Source organism: Azolla caroliniana, unplaced genomic scaffold (genome assembly GCF_043228905.1).
Source record: "Azolla caroliniana isolate FFs.n. ecotype wild unplaced genomic scaffold, voAzoCaro1.0.p SCAF_6, whole genome shotgun sequence".
Classification (NCBI taxonomy): domain Eukaryota; kingdom Viridiplantae; phylum Streptophyta; class Polypodiopsida; order Salviniales; family Salviniaceae; genus Azolla; species Azolla caroliniana.
The window spans coordinates 3,481,142-3,507,021 of record NW_028230441.1 but is presented as its reverse complement, the minus strand read 5'-3'; the positions used below and the strand labels follow the sequence as shown (position 1 = coordinate 3,507,021).

At 36.3% G+C, this 25,880-nt stretch overlaps 2 protein-coding genes across 2 annotated transcripts; both read left to right on the top strand.

Moving 5' to 3' along the window:
- Window positions 1–1,520: 1,520 nt before the first annotated feature.
- On the top strand, window positions 1,521–5,709 carry LOC147862634 (phosphoglycerate mutase-like protein AT74H). The gene is made up of 5 exons (XM_087321472.1): window positions 1,521–2,165; window positions 2,859–2,978; window positions 3,082–3,295; window positions 4,555–4,635; window positions 5,162–5,709. Exons 1-5 carry the CDS (start codon window positions 1,679–1,681, stop codon window positions 5,295–5,297), a joined length of 1,038 nt encoding a protein of 345 aa, XP_087177598.1. The 5' UTR covers window positions 1,521–1,678; the 3' UTR covers window positions 5,298–5,709.
- A 2,498-nt stretch (window positions 5,710–8,207) lies between these two features.
- Window positions 8,208–22,300, top strand: IVD (isovaleryl-CoA-dehydrogenase). Its single transcript, XM_087320784.1, has 16 exons — window positions 8,208–8,325; window positions 10,509–10,577; window positions 10,872–10,955; window positions 11,124–11,181; window positions 11,265–11,389; window positions 11,466–11,510; window positions 11,587–11,635; window positions 14,759–14,868; window positions 15,074–15,150; window positions 15,618–15,668; window positions 16,091–16,155; window positions 16,256–16,410; window positions 18,581–18,621; window positions 19,843–19,897; window positions 20,748–20,804; window positions 21,884–22,300. The coding sequence occupies exons 1-16, from the start codon at window positions 8,272–8,274 to the stop codon at window positions 22,028–22,030; spliced, it is 1,242 nt and encodes a 413-aa protein (XP_087176910.1). The 5' UTR covers window positions 8,208–8,271; the 3' UTR covers window positions 22,031–22,300.
- The last annotated feature ends 3,580 nt before the right edge of the window (window positions 22,301–25,880 follow it).

Here is a 25,880-nt window from a genome sequence, read left to right as displayed (position 1 = left end):
AGACAAGTCATTGAAAGTTTTTTGAATCATATACAGGTACAAACAATGACTATGACGGTAACATTTGTTTGCAAATGTATGCATTGATCAATTTTGAATCATCAAATGGTATTTAGAGATGATATAATTAATACCAAAAGCCAAACATGAACAAACTACATCGCCCATGTATCTAGTTAAACAATCGTAGAGTTGTATTCATTGTAGATGAAATTAAATGGAAACCAAAGAGCCCCAACAATGATAATCCCAATAATATCGCACGTTCCTAAGTAGGAGTCATCTGGTGACCACTAAAGTTTCTTATGACATATTTGAATTAGGCAATGGCAATACATTTGTTAGTCTTATCCAATATGGCATATGTATTTGAATAAGGTGTCAAAAGTTGCTCTATGTCATGTTCCACTCAATGGCTCAACATAAATGACACATAAACTCCAAGTCAGGATATGGCAATCACATACATAGTTCATTTCCCAAAATTGGTAGTGAAATCATAATCTAAATTCAGAAAACTATATATTTTAAGTTATTTATTCATTGTATAATAGCATTGGCAAACCCTATATACTATGACCCCAAAAGAAAATGACTAGTATAAGAAAGAAGTCACCAAATAATAGGACATGGGTCATTGACCACCACGAAATTTCCCCTTCCCCATGCCTTTACCCACACGTAGCTACCTACATATACTATGCCTTGTCCAAAGAAGCTTTGATATATTGTAACATATTGACCTTAGATGGACATCGTGATACCCCTAAGTTTTGAGAAACTTATAGATGAGCTAAGCATGTTTTGCTTCGTAAGAGAAGCTTGTAATGTTTCAAACAGTTAGGCATGAATGAACTTACTCCTTGAACCCTCCTAATTGCCATCAAACCTATCTAGATATGCCATGACTCATTGGGGGAAGCTCCTTATGTCAAAACAACTAAGGTCACACTCACAATGGAAGACATCTTTCAACGATAAAGTTGGAAAATAAAGCTTACAAAAAGTGGAATGGTCAATAGGTAGGAAAGGCCACAAATTTGATTGGATACACATGAGTCAAGTCTTCGTCAGTGACACACTTGTAATACATGTTTGCCCTCTTGATCCAATACGGTACGATCAAACGCTTGAACCGCCCCATTTTCATGCGTGACCATCGAGATGCATTTTAGGTGTGCAAATGACACGGAATTGAAACCCACGAAAGCTTGTGTTCAATCCATTGTCTGACCAATGAGAGCCGAAACCGCCCTTGCCAAAGTGTTTATTTGTTCACACATGATAACCCCAAAAAAAGGCAGGACGGAAACACGATAAGAATGGTGATCCCTGAGAAAGGCCCACGAACAGGGCATGATGCTTGGGGGGACGATCGAGGACCATAAGCTCGACACAAAGGGGTCCATATGGTCTTTGGGCCATGAAACACAGCTTGTAGCCTTTCAATGTTAAGCAAGTGGGCTGTCCAATCTGACCACAGCATACATACATATGTATACATATGTATATGGTGCATACTGTAGTTTGTATGTAGCATTATCTGTTGTGTGTGTATGTCAGAGACACAGACATCATCCAGTTGCAACTTGCAAGGTCTCATGGCTCCTCTGCTTTCATTACCATCACCATCACCATCACCATCACCATTTCCATCCCTACCCCCTCCCCCTTCTTCATGATGGCTTGCTATAGCAATTCCTCAAGCTCATGCTTCACTAGGTTAAGCTCCAGCCATAGTGGTGGTGGGCTTAATCACAATCACAACAGCAGATCATCACTCAAGCTCTACAATTTCTGCATCAAATGCTCTGCTGATGTTCCTCCTCTCCCTCCTCCATTAAATCATGAGCGCCCATTCCGGCCAAAGCGCATTATATTAGTTCGCCATGGCCAGAGCGAAGGAAATGTCGACGAAAGCGCGTATACTAGGATCCCTGATAACAAGATTTCCCTCACAGAAACTGGGTGGAATCAAGCTGTGAATTGTGGGAAAGATATAAGGAAGCTCATAGAGAGTGATGGTTGTGATGATTGGAGAGTATATTTCTATGTTTCTCCGTATAAAAGAACTCTCCAGACATTGAAAGGTATCGGTATGGCATTTGAAAGAGATCGAATTGTCGGTGTCCGAGAAGAACCTCGATTGAGAGAACAGGATTTTGGTAAGTTGGTTCAAAATCTTTCCACTCACACACATAACACACACACTCTCTCTACCTTCATTTATCTTCTTATTTTTTCTGGATCTTTTAATATAGTTAGCTACTAATATTTGCTCAACCATGATGGTTAACTGTGGTTAGCTTCTTAATTGTGGTTGTCACTACAAGGAAATGACTAATTTTGTTACCCTACACGTCGAACCTGAATGATCAATAAAATGTCTACTTTGATTACACTAAACCGCACAAAATGATTAATTTTGTTACCTTAAACTCTAAACCCTGAAGACTTGGCTACTTCTATTACCCAAAATACTAACTCTAAAGGAAGCGACCACGTTTGTTACCCTAACCACAAAATCTAAAGTAGTAATCACTTTTGTTAACCTAAACCAAGGAAAACATGGAAGTGGCTACTTTTGTTCCCATAAAACCTAAACCCTAAACTCTTTTGCATGTCATAAATTGAGAATGTCTATTACTGACAGCTGGAAATAACAATTGAAGTGGGATATATCTAAATACAAAGTTTAAGTCATGATACACAAAGAAATAGAGAGAACATATAAGTGAGTGATGATGAATCACATCTGGGCATAGTAATTAAAATGATGTTGATATAACTAATGTAGCACCTAATCATCAGCATTAGCTGTTTTGAAATGATTGCCATGGAAACTACTTATTGTACAGGGAACTTCCAAGACCGAGAAAAAATGCGGAAAGAGAAGGAAGTACGACTCCGGTATGGCCGCTTCTTTTACAGATTTCCTGATGGTGAATCAGCAGCAGATGTATATGATAGAATTACTGGTAAGAAAGAAAAAAGAAAAAAGAAAATCCTCACATAGTTTCTTGCAAAAACAGTGTATAAGGACGGTGTATTTTAACATTTACATGATCGATTGGATTTCAGGGTTTAGAGAAACATTGAAAGCTGATATTGATATTGGCCGTTTCCAGCCCCCAGGGACGAGGTCTGAAAACATCAATCTAGTTCTCGTTTCTCATGGGCTTACTTTACGAGTTTTTCTTACGCGATGGTATAAGTGGACTGTAAAACAGTTTGAAGGACTACATAATTTTACCAATACAGGATTGCTTGTCATGCAACTTGGCAATGGTGGAAGGTAAGAGAAAACAATTTCCTTTTATCTCATCTTCGTTTTTTTACCTTGAACAATATTGGTGTGCATTAAGTAATGTCATTTTGTCTGTTCTCATCCATGTTTACCCAAATCTTTGTGGATTTCTAACCGTGAGATTTGTGAATCATATCTTCTTGTTATAAAGTTCATGTTAATTATATTGGCCTGAATTGCTTTTCTATTGTTAATCACATTAATCAGAACTTTTTTGCTTCAGTGTTTAAGATTATTTTGTTCGTAAAATACTCATTAAATTTACATGCAACTAAAATCGAACAACTTATTCCGAAATGTTGTATGCAAAGGTCAAGGTAAGTAGATTTGATTTAGTTAGCTATATGAATTGCCTGTCCTGCTATGATTTAAAGGAACAGTGAGACAATGGCAACAAAAAAAGAGTAGTTCACCTCCATTATTTGGAAACTAAGTTCGCGACACATGCAAGCATGTGTATATATGTATAGTATTGATAATCAATCATGGTGAATAGCATAAACGTGATTAGAAATCGAATCACTTTCAATTACGCTTATGTTTTTCTTTATTTCCTCAAATGCCCTTGGATATTCATCATTTCCCCCAAATCCTCTTAGTCAATTCCCTCTCGAATGATGATATTGTAAATGTATACCCCTTTTTGGGTGTTGAGAGAGGCATGGATATTGCAAGTTTTTTCCTACCTTGATTTGCTGGTGACACATGCATTCGGATAGGTTAGCGTTATAGGTTACATCCTCGGATTCTAGAATAACTCATGAGTGGAGAAAGAAGTTACTACAGTGTTTAGATGTCTTGGGCATTTAGTCGGTATTTCATCTGAATGTTGATCATTGAATTGCTTTTGTTGTTCGAAGTGTTCTCTAATGGCCGTAGTTCTGTGTTTGAGAGCTGGAATGGTGATCATTTTCTTTGACACAGAAGATTCGTTCATGGGAAAAACTCCGAAATACCCCCAAGTCCCCGAGTTTTTCTTTCTTTCCCGAAATGCCCTATGGCTTCATTCTTCCTCCAAAAGCCCTAGTCACATGGGACAAAATGACCAAATGGTTGCCCAAGTAGCACATATAATTGAGGAAAAGGGGATGAATTGACTCTCTAATTGCTTGAACGGGGGTTGACCTAGGGCATTTGGAGAAATAACGAAAACCTAGTGGCACTGTGGAAATAAAGAAATGTTCAGGGGCATTTTGGGAGGATACAATGTTTTATGTGGTAACCTCTACGTATGTGGATGATGGCAGATATAGCTTGCTAGTACATCATTCGCGGGAAGAACTCAAGGCATTTGGCCTCACACACGAAATGCTTTTGGATCAAGAATGGTATGTAAACATATTCTCTTTGTTCGAAGTTGTCATTTTGTTGTGGATCTATGGTTTTTACTGCATTAGAAAATTGACCAACTTAGCCCATTCATAGTACGTAATATACTTGAATGCATTGGTAAACATTCTTTTTCATACGAATGCGTATGTTATCAAAACATTCTTATGTTTTTTTTACACTTTTTACCTTAAAAACAAATTACCTTATAATAAATAATGAATACAAAACTATGGTATTTACCATACTTCGAGGGTGTTTACCATACTCAAATGATTGAAACATTCTCGAATGCGAGTGCATGTATGATACATATGGATCATACTGTGACCCCATTTGATTAGTCCAAGATTGTCAAAAACAAATGGAATGACCTACGCATGTAAACCTATATCAATCCTAGATTACGCAAAAGAAAATCATTGCATTAAATTTTCATCTTAGAGAATCTTTTTTCTGTGTAATAATTTTATGTCATTCCGATATCAGATCACTTAAGTTTATAATAGCAATTTTATTTTACAGGCAAGTGACTGCTAAAGTTGGAGAGCTAAATTATGATTGGATCACTTATGGTCCATCATTCTTTGTTCATCTTGATAACAATAATCACATTGTTGAAAATGGAGGAATACCCCTAGATATTGTGAAGAATGTTTGAAGGTTACAACGCAAGAAAAACATTAAAAAATAAGCAGAAACAACCTAAAGCCGACGATGATTACAATTGATTTGTAGTATTGGAGAACAACCAAATCATGAAACCATTGCTTCATAATAAATAAAAAGGAAAGCAAAGAATGCCTCTGGAAGAAGAATAGTTGGCATTCTAATAACCCCCCCCCTCTCTCTACAAACAAAGAGAGTATAGTACAAGTTTGTGTTAGATCCACTTTTTGCTTCTTTTTTGTTGTAGCACCTAATATAGAAAATATGAGCCATTATGAAGAAGACAATATGCCACAAACAAGTAATAAAGAAAGCTTGTAACAATTTTCATATCCGAACAATAATATGCTTGTCATCTATATTACAACTATATTTCTCTTGGGGATTTTGTTTGCTAATCCTTCCACCCTACTCAAAGATGCTCCCATTTGAGTCATGGCACATGGAGGTTAGATGTTTGGGTGTACATTAAGTTTTCCCATCGTCAAAATTGGAAGGAATCTTTCAATTCCTAGAACTCTTGACAAGTATTTGTCATCTTCATGGTCTGGAGGATCAAATGATTAGCATCTAATCATACAATCGAGGAAAAAAGCAAGAAATATATAAAGAAAAACAAACTAAAAGTTGCGCAAATACCAAAGAATTTGTAGGGTAGCTAGCTATCTAAACACCTTAATTTAGCCCCTTATTTCTAATGTCAAGACTTCCTTAGCATCCCCTCTTCTTTTAGGTTGCTTTCTCATTGAACAACACATTCGCTTCACTTGGGAGCTGTGGAGCTCACTAAACAACATTGAATGTTAACTTCGAGCAATGATTTTCATTTTTGATAATGGGGTTAAATTAGATATATGGTTTCTAGGTGTGTCACATGAAGCTGACATCTTACTTGACAAAGTTCTTCCTATGGTAGTTTGTGATGTAGGATTATATCAACGTATACCTTATTGCTATCGAGATGGGTAAGAGTGGTCATCAATCACTCTTAATATATGCATGATTTTGGTAATTGTCTGAATGAACCTCTCGTCACTTTTTTACAAAATTAACGTAGTTACAGAACACATATGCTTAACCAACACTCTTATATATATATATATAAGAAGAGAAGGAAATCTAATTAATGAGCGAAGATAAACACTATAAGATTAATGCACGTATTCAGTGGAGTTAAACACTTAGCAATAAATAGCGTGAGGAGATAAAGCGAGAAGCTATAATGTCAACTCCCAACAAACTTGATGGTAGACACAACTTTGAGGCAAACCCTCTTCTACTCACATCACCTCGTTGTTGTCATTAAGAAGATGATGGCAGAGCCACATACTGTATGATCCAAGGGCAAGTAGATTAAAACAATTGGATTCAAGGTGAGCTCACACAAGGAGTGAAGATTCTCAAGTTCTTAATTGGTTTACGAGGCCAAGAAGGATGAGAAACTTGAGCGCATCATTGATATCATAGTTAGTATGTGAGAAAACTTAACAAAAACATAGCATCTATCGCAAATTTCTGAAGTCCAGACCATGATGATTGGAGTCAAAGATGTTACCACAATAAACCAACCCCATGAGGTTGTCAAGTACTTTTTCATATATTGCACAACTTATGCTTTATTAGTCTCAATTTGTGGATTCAAAGATATCAATGTTTTTTGCATCAAACGACGTCTCATAGCAATAGCATATGCAACCTCCTCTTGTTCATATACTATTGGTTTATCTTGTACCTCAAATATGGCAATTGGTAAGTAGTATTGCAATTTAGTATATATGGAAGGCTCGATGTTTGAAGGAATTTCAAAATGTGATTGAAAGACTTGCCTACATCATTTTTGGGATTTAGACAGAGATTGTGCATAATCTTAAAGGTTCTTTGAATAGTATAAAAGGTAATCTGCAACATGCGGAGCTCAAGCGATTGGAGTTTCATACCATCTGGGACGGATGCATATTTTATAAACGAATTTTTGATAAGGTGGAGTGGTTCTACTCTACACCGAAGTATTTATTTAAGCCAACGGTTAGAATTTAAAAAAAAGGGCTCTTTGGTACATGTTGTAGTATATTTTTTTGGGAAAAAACAAACAAACAAACTTATGCTTTATCGATGTGGACAATACCATAGCCATGTAATAAAAAGACAATATTTTGTAAAACCTAGAAATGTTGTGTACTTGAGAGATTTGTCACATTGATGACACTGGTGCTTCTCTATGGGATTGAATCTTGGGCAACATCATCCCGAAGACATGTTTGAATCTCTAACATAGCTTTGATGCCACGTTAACTTTCACACATATGTAGTACAATCTACATTGTCAGACCGACCAAGATAAAGGCAAAAAGGAAGGAATATTGCAACCAAACTCCAACTTTATGACGTGCAAGCCTAATCCCTTGAAGCCCTAGTTATTTTTTGCAACCAATGAACTCTCTAAGTATCAACATGGGTCCATTAATTAAAGATGTGTTCGGCAATCACGACATTGTCATCGTATCAACACCACACCCTTGTTCATAAGGCTTTCTTTCCCTTTGAAACTTGGTTCCCGAACCCCAGATTTGGTCCTCATCGAGCAACTCATAAAGCTACCTACCTTCTTCTTTCCCAAGGAGCGATCCAACTGCATCATCATTCACTCCGCTACGTGTAACCCGAGCGTTACCAAATGATACCAAATTTGAAGGCGCCGATCCATCCATCGGAAATTGTTCTGGCGGGACCACTTCCATTTGTCGCCATGGCCACACCTAGTTGGCGCTATGTTTGAAGACGACCAATGGAGTACTGCCATGTCAGCGTCCTGCCACGTGTCCTGCCACGTGTGCCGAAGGAAATCTGATGACAACGACGAGATGAGGGTGAGGATGAGGATGAGGACGATGATGATCTTTTTTGTTCGTTCTCTTTAGCTAAGGGGCCGGCATACTCTGTTGTCTCGCTAACACTTTCTGTTGAGAATGTCTCCAAGCTTTCTCAGACGCGGTGTTCGATCTCTGTCCCTCACCTCCCAGGTATCTATCTATCTATCTTTCTTTCTATCTCTTATTTTCTTGTTGTTTTCAAAAGTTTCTCTCGATCCCCGTTTTCTTAGTTTTTCTCCTTCCTAAGGACCTTTGTTGTTTCTCCTTACAAAATATCAATGTCCTTGAGGAGTCAGATTGCAGAAATATTTCGAATTCGAAGGTATAGATACCTTCCACCACGCCGTATGTCTTAGAATACTAGAGTTTAGAGGTTAAGGTGTAGTTGCAAGTATATGGATATATTCGTCAATAAGTAGTAATCTTGGAAACAAATAGTTCTTTTTGAATACTAGGGCTTACTTACAATCTCCGTTAGGGCTCACATCGCACCATCATTCACCCAGGATTGAAGATGCTTTGGTGAATTGGAAGAAGACCAAACAACAATGAATTGATATATATATATATATATATATATATATATATGTATGTATGTATGTATATATATATGTATTTATATATATGTGTGTGTGTGTGTGTGTGTGTGTGTATCTTTGTGTACATTTTTCGTACAAATTATACTATCAGTAAATTCTTCTTAGTGACATTTATGGCAAGATAAATTGTGGAACATATGAGAACTGTTTATGGCTTATTGTCATAGCACTGCTCATACATATCCCATGTATGATGTATGTTTAGTTAACCACAAAATTGGGGATGACATTCACATCACGCGTGCAGTTTCCTACCCGTGAGCAATCCTAACTTTTGGATATACTGATTCAGCTCTATTTTCTAACTATGACTATATCAGAAACCTAGTATATGCACAAACATCGATGCTTTCTGTGTGAATTCTGATCTTTGTATGGGCTTCAGATTACTACGATTGCAATATATATTGTCTTTGTGTACATTTTTAGTACGAAATTTACTGTCATATAATGAACATGTTATGTCAAATGTTAAGTGGCATTTATGGCATGGCAAATTGTAGCAATTGGAAACTGTTCAGTTTGGTTGGGCGTCTCAACTCAAACCATTTTAAATAATTTGAAATTTAAACTGAACTGAATCCTGAAACTGTTTAAGCTGAAACAGTTTGAGGGATTTCCAAGCCCAAACGAAACAGTCAAAGAGATTTACAAACCCTTAAGCCATGGTTTTGCGGTTCGGTGTAAACCAATATTTTGTGGTTAACTCTTGCACAATTCTTTAACAAGGAGTTTTCTATCACAAAGTCTCCGACTTATAAATTGAGCAAAGTAGAAAATATTGGATCTCACATCTTACAACTTATTATTTTAATTGGCTATAGCTCATAACTCTAAAAAGTTAACTCATATATAATAAAAAATGATAAATTGTCCTAATCCTAAATGATTAAGTTGTTTAAGCCTTGGACTGAAGCCATTTAAAACGCAAACCTGTAAGCCAATAAAGCCTTAGACAGAACCAACTCGAACCCCTGAACCCCAAGCCAAGTTGAACCGTTTGCAAATTTTGAAACTTGAACAAAACCTAACTGAACTGATCTGTTTAAATTGTTAAGCCGCAGTTTTTGCTATTCAGTTCAAACCGTAGCTGATTGCTAGCAAATTGTGAAGCATATGAGAGCCTATGACTTACAGTTATACCGTTGCTCATGTCTTGACTTACAGTTACTTAACCAAAAAAATTGGGATGACATTCACTTTGTCCATGATACATAGTTTGCAGTGATCTTCCCAATCTCCTTGTAGCCAATTATGCCTTACACATGGAATAAATTGATGCATAAAGAAGTTAATGTATATAGAAGGTATTGAAGACAAGTGATCTTCCCAATCTCCTTGTAGCCAATTATGCCTTACACATGGAATAAATTGATGCATAAAGAAGTTAATGTATATAGAAGGTATTGAAGACACCTGCAGACTTGCAATTTCTTCCCAAATGGTGGATGTACCATTTGGATATACAAATATCCTTACTCGCATTTCCTTCAGATGTCTACGTTGCTCACTCGCACCGTTCATAAATATTTGTGGCTGGACACAGTCCACCATATTTTAGCTTGATCATCTCTGTTAGAGTTCCTAAATACTTGGTCTATGAGCAATTTTATCAGTCAAACGTTTCTTGCTAAAAAGGAGATCTATGTCAGTTTCTGTGCTTCCCATATGAGAAACCTTGCAACGAATCTACTAACATTCAAAGTCTTCTAATAACTTCTTTTCTCTCAACAGGTTTTGTTGCGGAAACAATTATCCCATCATTTCTCAACCAGCCTGATTCATGATGAAACACTACACCAGGTAGAGGGATAACAATTTTCACATTAACAAGTAGAGGGATAAATATGTAGCTTGTCCATAGAATAACCCTTGTTGACAAAGCACCTTTGTTTTTTGGTGTACATTCTAGGCATAAAAACTCTTCAAAAGGCTTCAGCTTGTACCGTTTGATTTGATTTTTCCACAAACCATGCAAATATGATATGCTTTAGGCAGTTTTCACCTAAGAGCACTAAAGATAAAGGCCTTGATACATGCATTCATGATTTAAATTTTTTTAAATTTTTTTCTCAAATTACTCCTTTGAAACCATAGTTCAAGGAGAGTGTACACCAATTTGCTCAAGAAAACATAGCACCACATGCAGCAACGATTGATTCAACTAACTGCTTTCCAAAGGTAAGTTGGATTACATACGTTTACATTAAACATAGGAACATTACATATATGTGTACATCTGCATTTGCGCTTATTATGCTTGTAATTGTATCACATAATTTGAAATTTGTTATTTACTGAGAATCATTCTTTCAGAGATAATGTAGAGTTATATCTCATTTTTTGCAGTCTGTGAATCTGTGGAAGCTAATGGGAGATTTCAATTTGCATGGTATCACAGCTCCGGGTAATATTTTTTATCTTGTGCTATACTTCCTAGTTGCAAACATCCAGAATTACTGATAATGAGATGTGCTTAAATACATTCAGAAACTTTTGGAGGAATGGGCTTAGGTTATCTATATCACTGTGTTGCAATGGAGGAAATTAGTCGTGCTTCAGGCTCTGTAGGTTTATCTTATGGCGCTCATTCCAATCTATGCATCAACCAGTTGGTATAAACAGTTCCTTTAGTTGGGGATTTTCAAATGTTTTCAAGTTAAGGATATTGACAAAAATGCACTGATGTAGGTGAGAAATGGGAATGACATTCAGAAAGAGAAATACCTTTCTAAGGTTGGTCTCTTTATAGTCATATGGAAGAAAAGAGAACAGTTTCATATTGTACTAAAGGTTTTCATTTCATTTCTAGCTTATCAGTGGGGAGCATGTTGGAGCTCTTGCTATGAGTGAGCCAAATTGTAAGGTCTAAACTCACTTGTTATGAGAGTTTTCTGTCAAATCTTTATATACACAATTTTGTTTGATAATTTCTGTATATTTAGCATTGATTACATAGAATATTGATTTATGACTAATGTTAATGAGAAGTGACCATTTAATGAGACATTTTATGTGTTAGGACTAATCCCATCGGTCACCGAATATTGATGGATAATAAAATGAATCCCATAAAGAATGGATCTGGCCAACCAGAAGGACTATGTTATCTATGCGTTATTGTGAAGCCAAAGGAAGAAAAACACAAGGAAGTATTTATTTATGAAGGCATTTGGGAAGGTATTAGAGGAGAAGAAGCTAATTGGAGCCTTAGGGTAAAAGCTTAGTGAATAGTAGGCAAGAAAGAAAGAAAGAAGGATGTATGAACGTCTTTTAAGAGGCCAAAATGGCTTATAAGACCAAACAAGAGATTACATCTGAAATGTTGTCTCGTCTTTGAGAACAACAAATCAAAGTAAAGAGCTGTTACTAAGTAAAAAAAGTAAATAAGATAAAACGAGACTAAAGAATCTTGATATCAGTACACGTATATTGTAATTTTTGTCTTCGAAATATCTCTAGCATAGGTTTATCCAGAATGGAGAGGTCTTTGAAGCGAGGAAAGCACCTATGATGGTGGGAGACAATGGCCTTTATCTGTTGATGGACAAGGGTGAGATCGTAGTTTAGAGCCCACATGCACGACAAATTGCTATTGTCTAATCTATTGTAACCCCTTTGTTATGTCCTGGTTGGTAGCCCATTTGTGTAGCCCATTATTGATTTGTAGCATGAGTAGGAGTGATGGGGCGAAAGAAATTTGTGATTGTTCTTTGTTGATGAGCTTGTGTGACTGTACTATTGTCCAACAAATTTTCCCCCTGTCTCTTGAGTTCTAGCACGAAAAGCCCCAAGCCCCGCTGGTCCTCATAATCCATTACCTTGTGTAGTGTGCCAAAGCCTTGCTTAAAGAGGCAATTATATCTCCCCCTTATTTCTTAAAGAACACTACATTGACAAATATAGGGTTCTTTAGATTCCACTCCCTGATGACACAATTGGGAAATACTTTATTCTAAAGCCATTTGTGCATATCTGCCTACCTCAATCTCTAACTGATGTGATGACGTTTGCAGCTGCCCTATCATACTGTGCAACACATAGGGTAGATGTATGTCCATATAAGGTGGCTTGATGATGAATCCATTCTCCGATATATTTAAAAAGTGTCTTATAGTGGGCCATCTTCGTACCAAGTGATATTTAGGGGCTAATCCATGTTATCTTGTTTTCCAAGTTAATGATATCAGTTGGGATCACTGTATTCTTTTCCACTTTGGTCATGTTTAGATGGGGACAATCCAAGCTTATATTGGAACGAGGTAGTGCATTTATGCTTATGTCATGTGTCTTGAACCATTGTTGCATTTCACCATACCAACAGTAAATGTCTCCATGTTCAGTAAGTTGTTTTGATGACATAAGTGCCAACCTTGAGCACATTCCTTTAGGGAGCTCCCAAAGCTGTTGGAGAAGGTCATTGCTTGGAATAATGCCTCAATGATTATAGGGGCTGCTCCCAACTTTGCGTGAATTATATCATGGGGCACCGATGCTTTGCTCCTTATGATGTGAACAATCATTGACACTAAAGTTCTCTCTAAATCTTTCTTGTTATTTGCATTGTTAAGGCTCGGTTTCCATATTTCTACTCCATAGAGAAGAGTTGGTGTCTCAAGTGTATCAAATAGTCACACTTTAGTTTGTGGCTCTTGGAACTGCAAATGTGCACATTGTCTTTCAAGAGCACCAAGGGCTACATATCCATGAGAATTTGGGCACAAGAAACCTCCCATATGAAGAACTTAGGCCCTATAATTGTTACTCCTAGGTATGTGTAGGAGTGTGTATATGCCACTTTTTTCTCTCCCAAGAAGAATTCTGTTTCTGATCTTCTCACCCATGCTTGAGTGGTATTAAACACCATCACTTTAGTTTTATTCATGTTTATTGACAAAATTTTGTCCATACAAAATGATTTTAACGTGTTTAGATGTCTTTGTAGTCCCTCTGGAGAGTCAGAAATCAGAACTGTATCATCAGCATATAGTAATACTTGTATGGTTGTACCTGCTAGGCCACCAAATCTCTCTATGTAATGCGATACCTTATGGATGTGGAGATCAAAGAGAGTGCGTGATAGTGGGCATCCTTACTTTACTCTTACTTTACTCCAATCGTGCTAGCCACAGCCTCTGACAAACCAAGGGAGACCACACTATTCCTGACATGGATTCATACAGTGCATAGATTCCCCATTGCATATCTATAGGGACACTGAAGCTCCTAGCCATTGCATAAGCCGAGCACGTGGCAGTGTCAAAGGCTTTTTGGAAATCCACAAAGCAGCAAAAAAACCTCTTATTATGGGCTCTGCCCTCCTGAATAAGGGCTCAGAGGTTCAATACATGATCCAAAGTTGTGAACCCTTTCTGAAAGCCTGCCTGTATAGCTGAATGGCAACCATTGCACTCTGCCCATATACTTAATTCTGACTCTAGGATTGAGCCACATAGAGAAGTGAGTGTGAGTGAGAGAGCGACTGCATCATCACCATTCTCACCCTAACATCATCATCATCACTTGTTGCTCACTTCTTATAAAGTTGTAAAATGCTTCACAACTCCAAGCTTGAAGGACATGGGTTTGGAACCTCATTTTGCAAATAACGCAGTTATAAATCTTCTATTGATTGTAGTGTTATTCATGTCCAACTGTTTACCTACTGATAAGAACTTGCCTGTATCATACTTCTGGGAGGATTGACATCCTCAGACAGGGTGGCCAATTGTTTACTTACTAACCACTAGCATACTTCTGGCAAGATTGACATTCTCAGACAGGGAAAGAACTAAGCTTCAGAAATTCTACTCCTCACTACAGTAGCCACTATCCCAAGATGTAGAACATGATACTCTTTGAGTATACAGGCTGTGTAAAGGTAATTAATTATTGATTAACCAAGATCAGCAGAATTGAACTGCATGCACCATTTTAATTTGATTATATACTTGATTCCGATAGTTTTTTTCCCAATGAAACAGCTGGCTCCGACGTCGTAAGCATGAGGTGCAAGGCGGATCGTACCCAAGGTGGATATATTTTGAACGGTAATAAGATGTGGTGCACAAATGGGCCCACGGCGAATACATTGGCAAGTTCCTCTTTCTTTGTATCAAAATGCACAAATGAGCGCTTAATATTGCTAATGCAATGGATGTTTTTCACAAAGTTGTATTCCTTGGGTTGCATTTGTATCATCTGAAGATGATCAATACATGTTATGGATATTCCATGTTGTACACCGGATTTATTGAAACTTTTGTGTAAACACCTTGGTTACATGGTTTTGTCTGCAGATTGTGTATGCAAAATCTGATTTGCACGCTGGATCAAAAGGAATTACTGCCTTCATTGTTGAGAAGGGCATGAAAGGGTAAGTTGCTTAGTCAAGAATTGCAGTAGTCATATGTAATATAATCTGTAACTCATCCTTAGAGAGAGTGTTACCCCTGGTAGGAATTTTACCAATAAAAGCTTAGTACCCCTCCTGGATGGCACCAGCTGCACCTATTAATTTATTGCCTAATCCTGGATAGTGGTGTCTGTTGTGTTATTACAGGTTAGAATTAGTTTTTTGATTGAGATTTTAATGACCATGGTTCATCTCATTGAGATGGGAGACTTATATGGGAAATGTGAAATATGAAAATAAACTAAATCACCAAAGAAGAGTGTCCACAACCCTGTGAGTATGTTTCTTGACGATAAACTTGAAGCAAATTTATAAAAATGCTGTGATCTCATAAGCCGTTTTGGTCTTTCATAGATGATAATATTACTATCTTTCTTTTTTTCTCATGGATAATCAACCAATATGACTTAGTTTTCTACTTTTTGCAGTTTCAGTACAGCCCAAAAATTGGATAAGCTTGGGATGCGAGGAAGTGATACGTAATTATCTTGCTCTTCTTATATATGTCTTATTTTAATTGTTTAAAGCAGGTTATATAACACGATAAGTGATACATTTGATTTCTCAAAATTGAAACATTGTGATGTTTTCTAGAGACTCATGTGTTTGTTTCAGACTCCTATATGGAAGAGAAAACTAGCACATATTATTAGTTTTTACTATAATATTGCATCAAATAGTACAAAAAACACCAAAATAATGCTATGAAATAATTGCTGATTACAGATTGAGTTCCTACTTGCTTCTGTATGCGATACTGAGTTTCTCATAGAGTATCAAACTTATACAACTTTCAACCATCTATTTGTTGATTGTATATTTTCAAAAGTATTATCTAAAGTGAGAAAAGAGGAAGATGTTGCATTAGGTAGCTTAGGTTCTAATGGCTGAAATTTTGCAGGTGTGAGCTTGTATTTGAGAACTGCTTTGTTCCAGAGGAGAATGTTCTTGGAGAAGAAGGACAAGGTAAATGACATATATCCAAATTCAAGTGAATCATATGTATGCATAGAGAGAGTTTTCTTTTCAGACCTGGTTTAAAGACCCTTCAATTATTATTATGCAGGCGTTTATGTGATGATGTCAGGTTTAGACCTTGAAAGACTTGTCTTGGCTGCTGGTCCAATTGGTTTAATGCAGGCAGCAATGGATGAAGTTCTTCCTTATGTTCGACAGAGGGAGCAATTCGGTAAATCCATTGGGGAATTCCAGCTGATTCAAGTAATACTTTCTGCTTTGTGAACATGCAGCTATACGTTTTTAGTTCAGATTTTGTTCTAGATAGTTGCAAAACATATCATCATCAGACTCATGATTGAATTTCATTCACATCCTTTACTTTTGGTTCTTATAATGTACTAGACCAGATTCAGATTATTGAACTACACTTTCCCTTCATAATATTCATGAATGATTTCTAGTTTTGATTACAATTTTTAGTTGAGCATTACAGTCTACAGATATGGACTGAAAACCCAATTCATAGACAATATTTGAAGTTTGAATTATATTCTGCTCTAATTGATTATATTCATGCTGATGGTCATAGGTATTGGTATAGAAAAGCTAAGATAGCACACATGAACTCTAATTTGCCTATAAATATCACTTTTGAACTCTATATTTGATATAAAATTGTGGATTGACTTTCCTTCTTTCTTTTTTTGATCTCTTCCCTTGCGTCAGTCCACGTTACTTTTGTCTACAGATATGGACTGAAAACCCAATTCATAGACAATATTTGAAGTTTGAATTATATTCTGCTCTAGTTGATTATATTCATGCTGGTGGTCATAGGTATTGGTATAGAAAAGCTAAGATAGCACACATGAACTCTAATTTGCCTATAAATATCACTTTTGAACTCTATATTTGATATAAAATTGTGGATTGACTTTCCTTCTTTCTTTTTTTGATCTCTTCCCTTGCGTCAGTCCACGTTACTTTTGTCTACAGATATGAACTGAAAACCCAATTCATAGACAATATTTGAAGTTTGAATTATATTCTGCTCTAGTTGATTATATTCATGCTGGTGGTCATAGGTATTGGTATAGAGAAGCTAAGATAGCACACATGAACTCTAATTTGCCTATAAATATCACTTTTGAACTCTATATTTGATATAAAATTGTGGATTGACTTTCCTTCTTTCTTTTTTTGATCTCTTCCCTTGCGTCAGTCCACGTTACTTTTGTCTACAGATATGGACTGAAAACCCAATTCATAGACAATATTTGAAGTTTGAATTATATTCTGCTCTAGTTGATTATATTCATGCTGGTGGTCATAGGTATTGGTATAGAAAAGCTAAGATAGCACACATGAACTCTAATTTGCCTATAAATATCACTTTTGAACTCTATATTTGATATAAAATTGTGGATTGACTTTCCTTCTTTCTTTTTTTGATCTCTTCCCTTGCGTCAGTCCACGTTACTTTTGTCTCTATTTTTCTCTCTTCCCTCGCTTCGGAGACCTTTCCATTCTGGATCAACCTATGCTAGAGATCTTTCGAAGACAAAAGTTACAATACATCTAACTTGCGAATCTCACATGTGCCGAAAACCAGTTTCCCTCATCTCTTTTTATCTTATTTACTTTTATATTTACGGAGTAATATTTATTTTATTTTGATTTGTTGATTTGTTGTTCTCAAAGACGAGACAACACTTAAGATGTAATCTCTTGTTTGGTCTTATAGGCCATTTTGGCCTCTTAAAAGACGTTAATATATCTTTCTTTCGTTCTTTCTCTGTCGATCTCTCTTGAAGTCCTTAAATTTTATTTGGGATATAGCTAGCACTTCGCCTCTCAGGAAATCCAGTTCGTTCTTAAAAATGAATTGCACAATAATTGTACTACTTTTAACTTTAATTTGAATTCAAGCCACCACATCTTCAGGTTCTGCATTACTTTTGTCTCTGTTTTGCTGTCTTTCGATCTCCCTTACAATCATTAAATTGTATTGGGGATATAGTTAGTACTTTGGTCTCAGGGCATGAAGTTCATTATTGGGAATGCATTGCGCAATACTTTTAAGTTGAACAACTGTATCAGAGGCCATTTCTCAAGCCCTTATAACTGTGGCCATTGACTCTCCAATACCTTGTCAAGTAAAACATGGTTTAATTCTAATAAAAGAATATAGCAGATGGTAAAAGCCTTCTGGTTAACTAGTGAGGAAAGATTGACTTCACCTATAAGGCATGGAACAAATTTTATTTAAAAATTATCAGGTGGTTCACAGAATCACTCATGCAGTGCTGCATTTTATCTCTGATGCTGTAGCAAAGAAAAGAAAAGAAAAACATATATAACACCGGACTCTTCTTTATTCTCAATAACCTTGAATTCTGGTTGACGTTTTATTACCTCTAATTCTTTTCAGGGGAAACTCGCTGATATGTATACTTCGCTTCAAGCGTCAAGGTTAGAGCATAATCTAATTTGTAGGGTTATTATTGGTGCCATTTTTGTTTTATTTTTAAGACATTACTTGATAAAAAATTTGTTTTTATTTTTCCCCTCTGGAACTCTTGAAACTGGTCAAGAAGATGTTCATGCATAGTGTGGGGTGGTTGAGGGCCGATGATCACTACAATTGAGGTGCCAAGGCTGGCAGGCCTTGGGATTGGCATGTGGTCAGTCCAATTAGCATTGGGTTCCAATTTGCATGGAGGTGTCTGCACCTAATTGTAAAGTTCTGCCTTTATAAAGAAAGACACTTTAGATTAGGTCTCACATTAGGTCACCTAAAAGTCGTTAATGGGCTAGACATTGTTTTCGAAAAGGTGGCTTTCAAATTCAGCTTAGAGCTAGACATTTATTTTGCTAAATTAGTGGTTTGGTTGGCGTTTTACCTCTTGGAATTTTCTCATGTCACTTTCATGGTTCCATCAACGGGATTTGATCATTTATTCTTCAAAGAGTGTCATTTGATTAGTTGTGGGTGACCAACGGCCAAACACAGGAAATGTGATGGAGGAGGTTTCCTCGTCTAATCACAGAACTCAGCAAGTCCCTCATGTTTATATTGGTAATTCAGATGGTGAATGTATTGCAATCATTGAGCAAGGGTTTGAAGGAGAAGAGGTGTTTAAGATAGCTCTTAAATGTCATTCTAGGAGCTGATATGAAATCAAAAAATTTGCAAGTGCCTCAAAAGGAAATAGAGGGTCTAGAGTCTGCAAGGACAATGGCAAGAGGCCAACTCGATAAAAGAAGATGTTGGGATCCCTATTTCTCGAACGAATGTAACTCAACCTTCTCTGCACGAACAAATGTTTTGATGAAAGGTGTAAGAAGTAGTGAAATGCCCTCCAATGATTGAGGCTATGACTGGAATTCCTACTTGTTTTCGACTCCACAAGCCTGGGATGTACTTGGGCCAATGCTAAGCTGATCAATGGGATCTAGGGGAACTGCAGGACTTGGCTTATAGGGAAGAATGGCTCTCTGCTTGTTCCACACTGACTATGGAATGTTGTCATGCCCTATTTCAAGGGTTCCAGGAAAGCAAGTAAATAATAATTTTAAAAAACATAACAGTAAAACAATGATTGAACAAAGCCATAAAAGAAGAACAAAAAGGCTGGTAACATATTTGGCATAAATAATTGTTCTATTTATGTTTTTGTTCACTACATGCAGGTCGTTTGTTTATTCTGTTGCAAGCCAATGTGATAGAGGACACGTTGATAAAAAGGTAAAGGGTATTTTCAGCAAATTAATGGCCTGTATTGTGAGCAATTAATTTGGTCTTGTGAGTATATAAACATATAAGCACAGAACCAGGAAAAGTAATGGGATGATCATTTAATCTAGGTTGAGATGAATTATTTTCAAAGCATCTGATGCTGGCAGGGGTGTCATCTATGAGTAGCATCTAGAGGTGAACACCCCAAAGAGAGATTTTAAAAAGAACAGATGGAAAGTACTATAATGGATGGCAATCCTTTGGGATAAGGATCTTTCATATCATCCAGAGCAAGTTCAGTTCCCCATAGTGTCATATGGGCTGATCTGGGAGCTGCACTGTGTGAAAAATACCTTTTCTGTGATAATATGCTTTGTTTTATGCCTGACCTGCGGGGGCAGCTGAAAGGAGATCCCTGGTTAGCAAGAATGAGGAATGATGTCTGAAGAGGAACCTACAAGGGTAGCTTTTTAGACACCTGCAAGCATTCAGGTTTATGTCCAGACGTCCAGGTTGTGGCTAGCTAAATGCTGCATTCTAGCTAAGTAAACCTGCCAAGATATTCATCAAATAATAATTGCGTAGTTGTGCTTGTATTCATGAAGCTATTATCTGGTGAACCTAATGTAGCCTTCATTAACTCCTAATTATGTAGCTATGAGTATGCGCATAATGGCTAGTAAAAAAATAATTCTGGGTAGTAATTGTCATGGTATAAGTCAATTAGGACTTTGGATAGTGAGAAATGAAAAATATTAAAAGGATGAAATCTAAGTGGATCACTATCATTTTCATTTTTTAAGAATTCTAAGATTGTTGTACCACAGTTGAGAAAATATGATGATGTTTGACGATACAGGATTGTGCAGCGGTTATCCTTTTTGCCTCTGAGAATGCAACACAAGTGGCTCTGCAGGTTTTATTTCTTCCCTTTTCTATGTTTATGAACCTTTGGAAATAGGTATTTGGAAATAGGTATCCATTTGATGTTAAGAATTTATGTATTTTGAGTGTGATGCTCAAGCGTTCCTTTGTTGGATGATGTGTGGACATATGGGAAGTGCAAATTGAATGTTCACAACTATAAGAACGGAGTATTAAATGGAGTGGAATGTGTAGTTCTTTTCAATAGCAGTTCCTCACATATAGGGACTGTTCTCAATCATTTCCTAATGGACATTGTTTGTTTAGTTCTATTTACTGTTGCTCCTCTTTTATGTGCCTGGGGATGTTTTGCCCAAGGCAAGGGGAAGAACAATTGCTCTTTTCTAGAGTGGCACTAAGTTTGGAGCCAGTCATTAAGGAAACCTACTTACTGTACACTACATTTGATAATAAAGTACTAGTGCTTTTATCAACAAAAGCCTGATGTATGCAAGGCAAATAACCATATAGTTCAAAAGAAGTATTACTAGAGTTTCAAAGCATGAGTCAAATGTGTCCATATTGCCCATATACAGAAAGCTACGTGATGCATCGTCGTTCACTGCGTATGGAATATAATAACCATCATATCATGTTGGTTGAAAAGGTTATCAAGATCAACTAATCACTGTCTAGTATGACAAGATTAGGATCTACATCATAGCATTGTGTCGGATGTGTGATCTCATGTAAATCCGACACAGTTAGAATTGGTTCAAGAATAATTAATCACTTCCTAGTATTACAGGATTAGTATCTGTACATTATTGTACTGTATGGATGGTAAATTTGCCAAGTAACTCACTCGAAATTACAAGGTTTCCTAGTGAAACAGAGGTCCTTTGCAAAAATATATGGTCGGTTGACTGGCAATAGCTGAATCTGTGTTATCAGAGAGGACAATAAATAGAGATCACACGGTACTTGGATAAGAGGACTGGAATGATTATGTTAAATTATTATTCTTGCAATGTCTAGTATTGTTATCACACAAGAAATCAGTTCAAAATTATATACATGTGTTTTGGGCAATATTTGGGTTTTGAGATATTGTTAACTGGATTGATGTAGGCAATTCAATGCCTTGGTGGAAATGGCTATATTAATGAATATCCAACTGGAAGACTCCTACGGGATGCCAAACTTTATGAGATCGGTGCTGGTACATGTGAAATTCGAAGGATGTTAATCGGCCGGGAACTATACAAAAATGGTTAACTGCTACCTACATATTGATGGTATAAAACTGTAAATATGGCATCTGAAAACTTGAAATGGATTAGCTTCACATGCATGTACATATTTTCTATTTAGAGGCCAAATTGGCTCATCGATCAATCTAGAAAACATTGTTGGAGTCCTTTTCCACATTTATAAAATATATCTAGGAATCAATACAAGAACTTACAATTGACATCAAAAAGATGTCAAAAACTCCAAGATTGAAAATGAATATGATAAAATTCATCTACAATGTCGTTTGTATTCCATGGGCCTTTGAATCTCTCTCCAAAATGGATGCACAATTGAGAACCACCTAAATATCCTTATATATGTTGGTATTCTGAGCAATTATGTTTGCACATTTTTAAAATTCATTGACAAGTTTGTATGTCATGAGTCTCTAACTCTTTATCTAAAGGGATGCAAAAGCAAATCCTATAGGAAACCGCCTAAATCTGCTTGTGTATCTGTATTTTGAGCAATATGCTTGGTCAATAATGTGTCTCTTAAACACAAAACTTAGAAAATTAAGCTTGAATAACCTTTTGGTACATATTCACTTTCTAATTTGTGCCCTAATTTGACAATGACACATTTGCCCTTTCCAATTGGTTGGCAATTAATAATTAATTTGGCAATGATAGTTTTCTAATTATTTTTTGTTTTAACCTTCTATGTGTTGACTTTGAAGTCTAATTACGTTTGTAATGTTACACATAATTTAGTAAAGTATAATATTGGTGCAAATGGTCAATTTAAAGATATGCATCTATTGTTGGAAGTGTTCTAACAATATTTTATTCAATAACAACCCATAAAATTTTGCTCCTAATATGATATGGCCATATGTGCAAAAATTGTGTTGTTTATTTGTAGCCAAATTTTGTGTGTAAAGTTTATGATTGAAGTTTAGATGACATTTATTTGTGTGTCAAACTTGAACCATTTCTTTGTTGTTAAGGCCCTTGTTTGTAGATGTTTTGTGTGCATTACAAAATGGTCCATTCGTTTGATTAATCTTTAGGATGCCCCCACTTGACTCTTATCATCTTTGATTGACATTGTTTTTAAGTTGGAGAACGATAAGGAAGTCCAATCAAGTCAAACAATACCAAGCCTAGAGCACTAGCCGATTCATAGGTCAATAGAAGGTAAATAAATGTCTTCATTTTCAAAACCTTAAGCATCAACAAAGGAATTATAATTAGATGCACTTTGGTAAAGATGGAGTGCTCCTAATGTTTGCTACGCAAGCTAGGGATATCTATCTTCAAGGAATGATGCAAAAATAGGAAGAAAGTTCTCTTAAATTAATGAAAGTGACATAAGAAGTGGGAGAACAAATTGTATTTATGAATTGTCCAAAGTGAACTAGTTAGCCATTTATTGCCGTAAGTGTTAGGAATATGAGTTTTTCATTAATTCAGTTTTGAAACACTTGAAATTTTCAATGAAGTTCCAATGGGCATAACGAACTCGATGCCTTGGAATTTTCTATATGAGTAGTTATATAAAAAATAAAAAATGATTTAAAGGTGAAGAAAATGAATGGGGTATAAGAAGTTATAGGTATGTGTTGATGGTATCTCACAACCACATGAAATTATTTATGTGGCAAAGCTCACGACCAATGGGTTGCAGATGTTACCTTAACAAATTAAGAGAATAAAATGAAGGACGGATGGATATGTGCTCTATATGAATTGTTCTCATTTGTGATAGAAGATCCCAGCATCATCTAGGCTCCACATCAATGACAAAAACTAGTTTGCTCAAAGTTGAAGCATGTGGGGCTCTCAACCTAAGTAGCAATCCACTTTAGAATTTATAAGTGACCTTTGTTTAACACTTGATTACGATTTGTTTGCATATCAACAAGGCATTCCATGCTAAATCACAATATAAATGCATTTTGCTTATACATCATATGAGGGAGTTTTGAAACCAACAAATACCTATTGGACATGTACTATCTTTTTATATTCTAACAATCATATGCATAAACAAGATGATAAAGTGGTACTTTTTGTGTGTTGCAACACTAAGATAATACAAGGCTACGGACTAGATACAACAACACGAGAGTAAACTTGGTATCTCTACCTTGGGTTAAATCAAACTCCTTTTGGAGTTCAAGTACTAAGTAACAAGCTCAATGCACTGTTCGACATAGAAAAATTTTGAGCCATCATTTGCATTTGATTCTAGAATATATAACTTGTCTTGTTACGAACAAGTGGTTACCAACTTACCATCAACAATCCCTTAATTTTAAATTTATTCATCTAGGTGAACAGGTATTGCACGTGGGCATAACAATAACGCCTATACAAAGTATGGAAGACATCGTCAAAAGTTAGGAGAATCAACTAGTTTGTATGTTGAACATATCATATATAATCCCTTTTCTGAATGATACATCATACGCTAAACAATCATAGTTCAAAAATGATAACCCAAACGTTCAAATAAATGGTCATTGTGTTTACTACTTTAGAGACATATAGACATAGCGTAGGATCTATGGAAGACCAAAATTGGATAGTAGGCCTCCTCTCCATCACATCATTTATCTTGGTGTTATTGACCTCCAACATATATGCCTTCTCCTCTTGTTCTTTTACATTTGCAATTTCATCATTTCATTACACCCTATATGGATTTAATAGACATTAGGCTTTATCTACATGTATAAATCCATAATTTTTTTCATGACATTCTTCTTGACCATTTAAACATGGTCCTATCTTGTTGAGGATACTCCCTAGTTTCCCTTGATTTTATGATGAATGTGTGAGTTAATTCTGAAAGGAACGAGCGAATGAATTATAATTGAATCAAAATTTCACAATGTGAGATAACTCTTAAGTATGTTATGGTTTGACCACTTCACATAAAGTAGTCAAGCATTTGAACACACCATGGGCTAGGGTTTCCATCTAAATAAGAATGCTAGCTACCTTCTTATGAAAGCAGACTTTACTTATGTTGAGATTATGTCAGTATGGCTATGGCGCTTGTTTCCTACGCATATGCAATCCTCACATAACCTGAGGTACTACGACTCACATCAAGACTTGATGGTATAGGACATCAAGGAGGTTCGGTTTGTCTCATGTCGTTTGAGGTGATCTGGCATTCCTCTTTCATTTCTTTGGTGTGTAATTTATTATGTTTTGCTTAAATAAACAGTTAGGCTCTAGCATGGTCATGGCTGAAAATGGATGAACCAAGAAGAGGGGGTTGATGCAACAAAGTTAATTTAAAAAGAGAGCACGACACATAGGATCCGGGTAACGAAATATCATTTATTCAAACCAATCAAAATACCTTTGTGTTGAGGCCTTCTTCAAATGATTGTAGACTCCAGCATTTTAGCCGATGAAATTACAATGCACTTGTAGCTTCTACATGGCCTTTAAGGTAAAGGTTCAATAAACAAACAAACAAAAGGTGAGCAAGAGGAAGATTAACTGCAACATAATAATATACCAGGGTTTTGAAATGCCCCAAAACATAAGGCATCCAATAGCACTTAGAAGTAACTAGTAAGGGTGTTTGAACGATGATGAAAGCGGGGGATTGGAAGAGGATGTACCGGACCAAATATGAAGTAATACCAAATACAATGGGCATGAAGGATCCAAGGTAGACATATATGTACCCCCAATGGGCAAGCAAGACTCGGGATAGACAGACACCCACCCCCCTCTCCCCCCCCAACACACATACACACACACAAGTTCATAACTCATCAGAAGTCTAGATTTCCCCCAAAAATTTGTTGGGTGTGTGTGTTATGTGACATTTTAAAACTATGTATGTATTGACAATATCATGAGAG